This window comes from Maniola hyperantus, chromosome 26 (assembly GCF_902806685.2).
Source record: "Maniola hyperantus chromosome 26, iAphHyp1.2, whole genome shotgun sequence".
Lineage (NCBI taxonomy): Eukaryota > Metazoa > Arthropoda > Insecta > Lepidoptera > Nymphalidae > Maniola > Maniola hyperantus.
The window spans coordinates 5,656,644-5,666,785 of NC_048561.1; the positions used below are offsets into that span (position 1 = coordinate 5,656,644).

Sequence of the window (10,142 nt, forward strand, 5' to 3'; positions counted from 1 at the left end):
CTATGGGTGTGCGTTCAGGACAGGATGATGGAAGCCAGAGTCTAAAGTGAACGCACCTTGTCTACGACAAGTGATTAAAGAGACTTGTCTTTTGTAGATCTGTCAATGTCAATGTAGTGTGTCAAAATTGTCATCTTAAAAAATTGTATATTAATAGTGAATACACTCCAAGTTTATTTTTAATCAAAAGTCTCTTATTTACTAAATCATAAAAATAATAAGTAAATTTAATTCCTACAAATATCACACTCGGGGTGATGGCTTTTTATATGCGACTTCAAGCTGGCGTTCTGAATGAACGCCTGCCCACATATGTGGCATCGGTATCTCCTGTCGTTCGTGTGTGTGCGTATGTGGTACTGCAGGGACTTCAGCCTCGGGTAGCTCTTATCACAGTGTTCACACCTAAAGTTCCTCTCTCCGGTATGAGTCGCTATATGCTCTTTCAACCTGGACGGTAAATAGAACCTCTGGTTGCAGTATTCACACTGGTGCTTCAAAACCTTCTGGTGATTCCGTCTCTGGTGTAACCTAAGTCCACGCGGACGAAGTCGCGGGCATCAGCTACTATTGTATAAATTAAAACAAAAAAAATTGTGATATTACCACTATCTACATACTTTTGTCACTCTTCAAATGCGTCATATACTGTTCCATACTTTTGTATCTTCAATTGCGTCATATACTGTTACATACTTTTGTCACTCTTCAAATGCGTCATATACTGTTACATACTTTGTCATTCTTGAAATGTGTCATACTATTTTGTCCCTGATGCTAGATTAACCTCTCCTGTTTGTTATTCAAATTAACTATAAACACTAAAAATAACATCCTTCAATATCACACTCGGGGTGATGGCTTTTTATATGCGACTTCAAGCTGGCGTTCTGAATGAACGCCTGCCCACATATGTGGCATCGGTATCTCCTGTCGTTCGTGTGTGTGCGTATGTGGTACTGCAGGGACTTCAGCCTCGGGTAGCTCTTATCACAGTGTTCACACCTGAAGTTCCTCTCCCCGGTATGGGTCGCTATATGCTCTTTCAACCTGGACGGTAAATAGAACCTCTGGTCGCAGTATTCGCACTGATGCTTCAGAACCTTCTGGTGGTTTCGCCTCTGATGTTCCGTCAACGTCTTCTGTCTGTTATACACTTTGTCACACAAATTACACGGGTAAGTACGCTTCTGTCCGTGCGCTTCTGTCAAATGTTTGTTTTTCAGAGCGTACGACATGAAGCACTCGTCGCATCTCGGACACCGGATTATAGCTTTCTTCTTATGCACTATGTCCACGTGCATGTCCTTGTAATGGTTGGACTTGAACACTTTGCCACAGACTTCACACGTGTGTCTTTCATCGTCCTTGTGCCGTTTCAAGTGAGCGTCCAACCTATAACAAACAACAGCAATATCAAATGCCATCATATGTCATCTCTACATAGTATAAAATAAAGTCGCTTCCCGCTGTATGAATGTATGTATGAACCCATAGATCTTTTAAACTACGCAACGGATTTTAATGCGGTTTTCACCAACAGATAGAGTGATTCAAGAGGAAGTTTTATAGCTATATTTACATTCTCAAAAAATTAGAGATCCCTAGAGAAATTGAAATAATGTGAATTAGGTCGGAATAAAATCCTCTCTTTTGAGTTTCCGAGGCAATGACACCTCAATGACACCACATTAGTATCTACATTGTACGCATGCGAAGCCGGGGCGGGTCGCTAGTTAAGGATATAGAATTGTTGAAAAGGGTGCAAAGGCGAGCCACTAAGTTGCCTAGGGAACTGAAAGATCTCCCTTATGAACAAAGACTTATAAAACTTGGACTCAGCACCCTCAAAAACAGGCAAGAAAGAGGCGATCTAATTGAAACTTACAAAATACTAAATAATTATTATAATGTCCCAAATTTTGAGAGCATGTATTCGAGAAGAAGCAATCCTAGATTTAGGGAACATGATAAGAAGCTACAATATCAATTGCCATCGTCAAATCCATGAAAACACTTTCTGACCAACAGAGTTGTTCACATATGAAATAAATTGCCTAAGGATGTGGTTATGTCAAGTTCTGTTAACCAGTTCAACAATAGATTGGACAAACATTTGGAAGACTCGAAGCACTTCTGATATAGACGCATCAGCGAAAGCTCCTTAGTCTATTAAAAATAATAATAAAATAATAATTAATAATAACCTCTGATAAATAATTAATAAATAAGCTGAAATAGTCTAGTGGTTAGGACTTCCGCCTTCTATTCGGAAGTCGGGGGATTTGATCCCGGGCACGCTCCTCTAACTTTTCGGAGTTATGTGCGTTTTAATTGATTAAATATCACTTGCTTCAACGGTGAAGGAGAACATCGTGAGGAAACCTGCATACCTGAGACTTCTTCATGTTCTCAAAGGTGTGTGAAGTCTACCAATCCGCACATGGCCAGCGTGGTAGACTATGGCCGAAACCCTTCTCACTCTGAGAGGAGACCTGTGCTCTGTAGTGAGCCGGCGATGGGTTGATAATGATGATGATGATGAATAATAACCTCGGTTTCTCCATCTTGTCTGGTGCCTCGAAGTATTTTTTTTTTGTGACAGACAGACAGACAACAAAATGATCCTATAAGGGTTCTGTTTTTCCTTTTGAGGTACGGAACATTAAAAATACTAATAAAATAATAATAATAACCTCGGTTTCTCCAAGAAGCACAGGCCGCATATATCGCACGTGTAGTTGCTGAAATGCTCCACCATATGTGTGTTGAGGGTGTTGAAATCTTCGTATACACCGTTGCACATCACACAGACCAGGTCGTTCCATGTTAATCGGTACAGCAGCATCTTGTCTGGTGCCTCGAAGTATATCTTCTTCTTGTGTTCTTGGTCTATGTGGTGTTTGAATAACTCTAAGTCGTTGATCTTCAAAGGGCACAACCGACAGTCAATCCTCGTTATATCAAGTTTCGGCATCTTTTTGTATCCCATCAGAAGTTGAAACGGCTTGGTGTCGTGAGATAATGTGTGCTCTCTCAGGTCCTCGGGTTTTGGGTAGTAATCCTTACAGTAGAAGCAGTAATAGTTGTTTCTTCTGTTCTTGAACGGACAGACGTAGGAATACTGTATGATAGTGAGGAGGTTCTCTTCGGACATGCAGTCCAGGTCGCGGTCGTATGTGTTTTTCTTTTCAATGGGGAGTTTCTTTAGTTTTAGCTCTTCGTCCATGGATGATTCCGGAATAATGGGGGGTTTCTTTGATTTGAGTTCTTCGTCCATAGATGATTCTGGAAACCATAGCAAGTGTTGTTAAAGTAATACTGATCTGTAAATACAAACTCCTACTATATAGATATATTTACATGTGTATAAATATATATGTCATACCCTATATGTATATTATATATATATCATATTTATTACTCTACTAATAATGAAGTTTTTATTTTAGTTGATTTTTATATTATAGAGAATATTTTCGTTGTCGGGTCGTAACACTAGGGCTCTGCCTGAAAATAGCATCATGCTGAGGCAGTAGCCTTTTCAGCTCAAACAAGACATCATTTTAGTTTTTAATACTGTCGAGCTCGTAGTTTTAAGTTTACCTAGTTTTCATTTTTTTTAATTTGTAAAATTTGGTTTTCTTTTTTTTTCGCTTTTTCTTGTTTTGTGAGCTGAATAAAGTTTTATTTATTTATTTATTTACTACTAGACTAGAGAAAGAGATTACATAGAAATCACTACGCATATTATAAATATAGTAAAGTAAATTGTTCTTTACTAGATGACGCCCGCGACTTCGTCCGCGTGGATTTAGGTTGTTGAAAATCCCGTGGGAACTATTTAATTTTTCGGGATAAAAAGTAGCCTATGTCCTTCCCCGGGATGCAAGCCATCTCTGTACCAAATTTCGTCAAAACTGGTTGTTGTGTTAATGAAACGCGTATCGGATGACAACTAACTTTATTGTAGAATACCCACAACATCTCCCCCATAATAAACAAATTAACATAGGATTATCTTCCCCAACAAAGAAAAAAAAAATACAAATAAAACAAACAATATGTAAATAAACAAAACAATTAAAGAGAAAAAAAAATTACACACCAATACATTATTTACTAAAGAATTACAGTTTTTAATCAATGTCTAATTGTAGCCTCTTAGCTCTTTTCCTTGTCATAGGAGGAGAGAGATGGGTTTCTTTTAGACAGCCAGCATCTATCTCACCCCTTACGACGGGACCATCTGTACTTGAGCCTGGTTGAGGTGGGGGGTCAGGAGAATCATGAAGTTGGGGTTCACATTTTTTTAAATGGCGGCGATTTCTACGATAGGTTCTACCTATGTTATTCTGCACTACATATGATCGTGGAGTTGGAGCTTTGGCCACAACTTGACCTCTAGTTTTCTTGTCCCCATCCTGCATGATCACCTGATCTCCCAAATCTAACTCTGGTAAGTTTTTACAATGCCTATCATAATACATTTTGACTTTCCTCTGCCTATTAATTAGATACTCGTATTCTTTGTCATGCACAACCTTTGGCTTTAATAAATCAGGATGAACTGGAAGCCTGCAGTTTAGTCTACGTCCCATTAATAGCTGTGCAGGTGAGCTTAAGTCCTTATCACGTGGTGTATTTCTATAACTAAGCAGGTTAAGGTAGAAATCACTATTGCTATTAATAGATTTAACAAGTAACTTCTTTACCGTCTGTACAGCTCGCTCACTCTTGCCATTTGATTGGGGATAATTTGGCGATGAAGTTACGTGATCAAATCCCCACTCACTAGCAAACCTTTTGAAATCACGGCTAGAAAATTGAGTTGCGTTGTCACTTATGACCAGTTCAGGAATTCCGTGTCTAGCAAAGTTTTCCCTCATCGCCGTTATTACAGATTTAGAACAAATATTTTTTAAATCACAGACTTCAACAAAACCTGAATAGTAATCTACTAATATCAAATAATATTGTTTCCTATATTCAAATATATCAGCCCCAATTTTATTCCACGGTAGGCGAGGAATCTGCACTGGAATCAAGGGTTCTTTACTTTGTGTGTTTAAGTTCTCCTGACAAACTTTGCACCGCTTAACGTAAAGTTCTATATCATTTGTTCTAATACCAGGCCAGAATAAAACTTCGCGCGCACGCCTCTTGCATCGATCTATTCCAAGATGGCCGTCGTGAACGATGTTTAACATTTGACTTCTTAAAGAAACTGGAACTAGTATTAATTTATTTTTAAATATGATACCGTCCACCACAATCAACTCATCTCGTAACGACCAATAAGGCTTTAATTTATCGTAAACATCACCTTTTCGCGCCGGCCATCCCTTAACAATATACTCGCAGAGTTGATTAAGATCGCTGTCTTTTGAAGTTTCAGTTCGCACTAAACTCAACTTATTTGCAGACATTTGAACATGCTCAAATAAAAGATTTACTTCATGCAATAATTTAACATCTAGCTCACTTTCAAAAGAGTCTGGAAGCGGCGCACGCGATAAAGTATCAGCAATGAACATATATTTACCAGGTACATACTTAATAATCAAATCATAACCTTGAAGTCGAAGTAACATTCGTTGTAAACGCACTGGATTAGACACCAAGGCTTTTTTAAATATACTCTCTAGTGGTTTATGATCTGTTTCTACAACTACTGCTTTTTTACCATATATATATTGATGAAACTTTTCACAAGCGTACACAATAGCGAGAAGCTCTTTCTCAATTTGAGCGTACCTAGTACCCACCGCTGCCACCATGTTGTGTTAATGAAACGCGTATCGGATGACAACTAACTTTATTGTAGAATACCCACAACACTGGTTGAACGGTTGAGCCGTGAAAAGCTAGCAGACAGACAGAAAGACAGACTTTGGAGACCAGGGAAACGAGGCGGCAGACGCACTAGCACGAATGGCTACGACACTGAAGGTGACAGGGCCAGAACCTATCGTACCCATACCCTTCAGTGAGTATAAAACCTCATTCTAAACTATGGGCTAACACAACAGACTGCAGGCAAGCCAAAGAGGCTTTCCCCAACATAGACAAACGACAAACTAACATACTACTTCGCCTGGACAGAGGTAAACTTAGGAAGGTGGTGGGACTCATAACAGGGCACAGCCCACTAAACAAACACCTTTTCGTTATAGGTGTCACCGACAGTCCTCTGTGCAGGGCCTGCGTGGAGGCCGATGAAACGACGCACGTGCTCCTGGAGTGCACGGGCGTAGCAGATCAACGCGAGCGCCATTTAGGTTCCCCGACCTCACTCCATGAAGCCCTCGGTAACCTGGGCGGTCTACTCGGCTTCTGGAGTGAAGACTTCGGCGGGGAGGGGCGATGCACGCACAACAGACGGAAACGCTTAAGTGCGGAAACCGGCCCAGAGTGAAGAAGAAGTGAAGAATAAGACAGGCTTTCGCATTTATAATATTAGTATGGATATGGATTGTACACCAAAACCAAAACAATAGAAATATACAAAGATGTTTGCAAGTACAATCTCAATCGCTAAAATAGCGATCTCTTCCAGGCAACCTTATGAGGCGGATGATATAATAAAAATTAGAGAAATCGTAAGAAGTGTCGGGGGGAGGCGGGGGGGGGGGGGAAGTGTTCTTCCATCTTAGACTGCATCATCACTTACCACAAGGTGCGACTGCAGTCCAGGGCTAAGTTTTATCTGTATATGGTATTCAGATAAAAGTTACATATTCTATGAAATACCGGTGTGTGACGTCACAAACATTTGACGTGCTTTCTTTAGTTTAATCGATAATTAAAAATGGTTATTACACTTAAAACCAACAAAGGACGTGGATTTTACGTATTTTGGAAGACCCTCTATTTAATAATCACTGAGAAATAATTTACTTTTGATGTAGCCAAATACCCAATTAAAAAAAAAATGAAGACCAACCTTTATCTTTACTCTTCTTTTTAAGCTTGGTTCCTTTCTTCTTGGCAATCTTTTTCTTAGTCCCCGGTTTACTCTTGGCTTTCTTAGTCTTAAGCTTCCTCTTGATGGGTTTGTCCGAGTCCGAGGAGGAATAGTCGTTCAAGCCATTGTCGAGGTAGTCTGCATCATCTATATTATCATCGTGGTCTATTTCTATTTCAGCACGAATCTCCTTAGGCGCTGGTACTTCTTGTTTCTCTTCTTCTTCTTTTGGTTTGACTTCTATAATGCAATGAAATTAATTTATAAGCATACTAGCTGATGCCCGCGACTTTGTCCGCGTGGAATTATATTTTTAAAAATCCCGTCGGAACTCTTTGATTTTCTGGGACAAAGAGTAGCCTATGTCACTCTCACACTATAATCTATCTACATTCCAAATTTCATCCAAATCTGTTCAGCCGTTTGCGTGATTGAGTAACAAACATCCAAACATCTAAACATCCAAACATCCACACTTTCACATTTATAATATTAAGTAGGAAGTAGGAAGTAGGATGAATATGAAATGAATATATAATATAATGTTAATAAGATAAAATGGACAGTTGTATTTTAAAATTAAGTGCATGTTTCAATTGTGTAAGGAATAATAAAAGCTTTTTTATTTCATATGAATGTTGGTCAGAAAGTATTTGAGTGGATTTTGTTGTACTACCTTTTTTATTTTTAGTTACCTATTTTGTTGTAACTTAATATATTTAATATATTAAGTTATGAAAACTAGATGATGTCCTCGGCTTAGCCCGCGTGCATTAATGGACAGATACGACGCAAAACATGGCTTGTGGATATCCCTACACGAGAGATCGAAGTGATACAGGGAATCCAAGGATCTGCAGATCCCAAAGAAGAAAAAAGGAAAGCTACCTTTATGTGGAGGCGCGTTATACCGTACAGCTGCCATATCGCTGTTCTCCTCGTGACCTGCGGAGTTGTGGTCACTGACGTCATCCTTTGGCTCTGTCTTGAGCTCCATCTCTGCCAACTTTTTTGTTTCTGAAAAAATGCATGGGTATAGTAATTAAACACAGGAGAGTGACATACAGTGCGACAAGGCTATCTTGGCGCGTGCCGAAAATCGGAACTAACGTTGCCGTCAAATGTCCCCTTTGTTCTTGTTTGAATAGTTTAAGCGTTTGTTCTCCAACAGCGCCCCCCTGGCAATGTCATTTAAGTGCCAAGAGAGCATTGTCGCACTGTAGGCTACTTTTTATCCCTGAACATCAAAGAGGCCCCTCAGGATTTTTAAAAACCAAAACTATGTGGACGAAGTAGCAGATATCAGCTAGTATTAGTATAGATATGGATAGAATGGATTGATACCGTCTTTGTCCTCCAGCTTGGCGCTCAGGAACAGGTCCTCGCACTGCAGCACCTGGTGGCGGAAGGCGCACGCGTCGCGCAGCCGCACCACGCACGTCGCGCACACGCCGCTGTCGCGCGCCTCGTCGTCCACATGCGACAGCTGAACAGTTGAAATAATGTTCGATAAAAGCAGCATTACTACAGTTCACAAACTTGTAATAAAATCTAGAGGCTTCGCCTACACTACACTGGCAGGCGTCATATGATAGGTCATATAGAGGCAATGAAACATCTAGGTATAGTACACGGCAGAAAGTAATGTACATCGACCTTTAGAATGACATTTCGACTTTGTAGTGTTGTCTCTGACACTCATACTCATTATATGACGTTTTGTCGATCTCAATGACAGAGACAATGCTCTACAAATCCGCTATCTCCTTCTAAAGGTTGATGTACATTACTGTGGCAGAAGCCGCACACTGTAGTTAGGTGACATGGACCACAGCAATCTGTATTATGTGCTTAATAAATAAAATAAAGCTGTGGTAGCCTAGTGGTTAGGACGTCCACCTTCCAATCGGAGGTCGGGGGTTCGATCCCGGGCATGCACCTCTAACTTTTCGGAGTTATGTGCGTTTTTAAGTAATTAAAATATCACATCAACATCGTGAGGAAACCTGCATGCCTGAGAGTTATCCATAATATTCTCAAAGTTGTGTGAAGTCTGCCAATCGTGGCCAACGTGGTAGACTATGGCCAAAACCCTTCTCACTCTGAGAGGAGACCCGTGCTCTGTAGTGAGCCGGTGATGGGTTGATCATGATGATGATGATATTTTGTAAGCTTGTGCTAGGAGTACGTACGCCAATAGTGCAACGAGTGGGGTTTGAACCCGCAACCTTTCGGAATTTAGTCCGCTCTTTAACCATTGAGTATTGAAGTTACATGTGACTACTCGCACTTGGTCGGTTTTTAATATCGATATGGTTAAGAATAGAAGTCATAACTTACAAGTATCCCAAAGCAATCCATTATCATATCAGCGTACACCTCTTTCTTCTCCATCCAAGTGTACTCAGCTGTCAGTAATCTACATTTCTTGATAGCCCTGCAGCACCTACACAGCGCCGGGTCTATAATAGGCCCGCTATTTTTTATTAATGCCATATTAGTACACAAAAACGAAAAGGAACCAAACTCATTTATTCACGATCAAAGCAGTATTGTTATGCCCCCCGTCCTGATGTGATTAAAATTAATATAAGCAGGCATTTTTTTTATTGTTTAGTTTACTGGAAAACTTCATGAAATGTTCTGAATTCTGATACTATTCACTTCAAGGAGCATATCCAGAAATTCTGGGCTAGAAATTGAAATTTCCGAAACTTCCCATTTCCAACAAGCAAAAGCACAACAACCAACAACTTTGCAAGCAGCAAATGTCAAATCAAACGCAGCACCATAAACAAAAAATAAACAGACCAATCACCAAACTGAAACTAGCAAGCAGCGCTGACCTCTACTTACAACTACGCTGGATTTGCAATGCCAACCTGAATTTTGATGCCGATTTGACAGTTCCGACTTCCAAGTACCGAACTACTTACGCTTACGGCTAACATGACGCCCACTTATCAAAGCTAAAAGGGTGAAAATTAAGTTGGTTCAAAAACAGCCCCTTGATTACGGTAAAATAGTTACAGTAGGTACCTATATTTTTTAAATCTACATACAAGTTAGCCCTTCACTGCAATCTCACCTGGTAGTAAGTAAAGATGCAGTCTAAGATGCAAGCAGGCTAACCTGCCCCCCAATTGTGTAAGAATAACCATTTCATGGCTATCGC

The 10,142-nt window shown here is 40.0% G+C and overlaps 1 protein-coding gene across 1 annotated transcript; it reads right to left on the bottom strand.

Moving 5' to 3' along the window:
* Positions 1 to 438: 438 nt before the first annotated feature.
* LOC117994257 (zinc finger protein 559-like) lies at positions 439 to 9,735 on the bottom strand. The gene is made up of 6 exons (XM_069507701.1): positions 9,308 to 9,735; positions 8,312 to 8,453; positions 7,856 to 7,984; positions 6,947 to 7,207; positions 2,697 to 3,288; positions 439 to 1,395 (listed from the first exon to the last, which is right to left on the bottom strand). Exons 1-6 carry the CDS (start codon positions 9,461 to 9,463, stop codon positions 822 to 824), a joined length of 1,854 nt encoding a protein of 617 aa, XP_069363802.1. The 5' UTR covers positions 9,464 to 9,735; the 3' UTR covers positions 439 to 821.
* Positions 9,736 to 10,142: the final 407 nt, after the last annotated feature.

Coding starts and splice junctions, on each gene's coding strand:
- LOC117994257 (XM_069507701.1), bottom strand. CDS start 9,463: ATGGCATTAATAAAAAATAGCGGGCCTATTATAGACCCGGCGCTGTGT. Junction 7,985..8,311: donor CAAGCTGGAGGACAAAGACG/GTATCAATCCAT, acceptor GCATTTTTTCAG/AAACAAAAAAGTTGGCAGAG. Junction 7,208..7,855: donor TAACGCGCCTCCACATAAAG/GTAGCTTTCCTT, acceptor ATTGCATTATAG/AAGTCAAACCAAAAGAAGAA.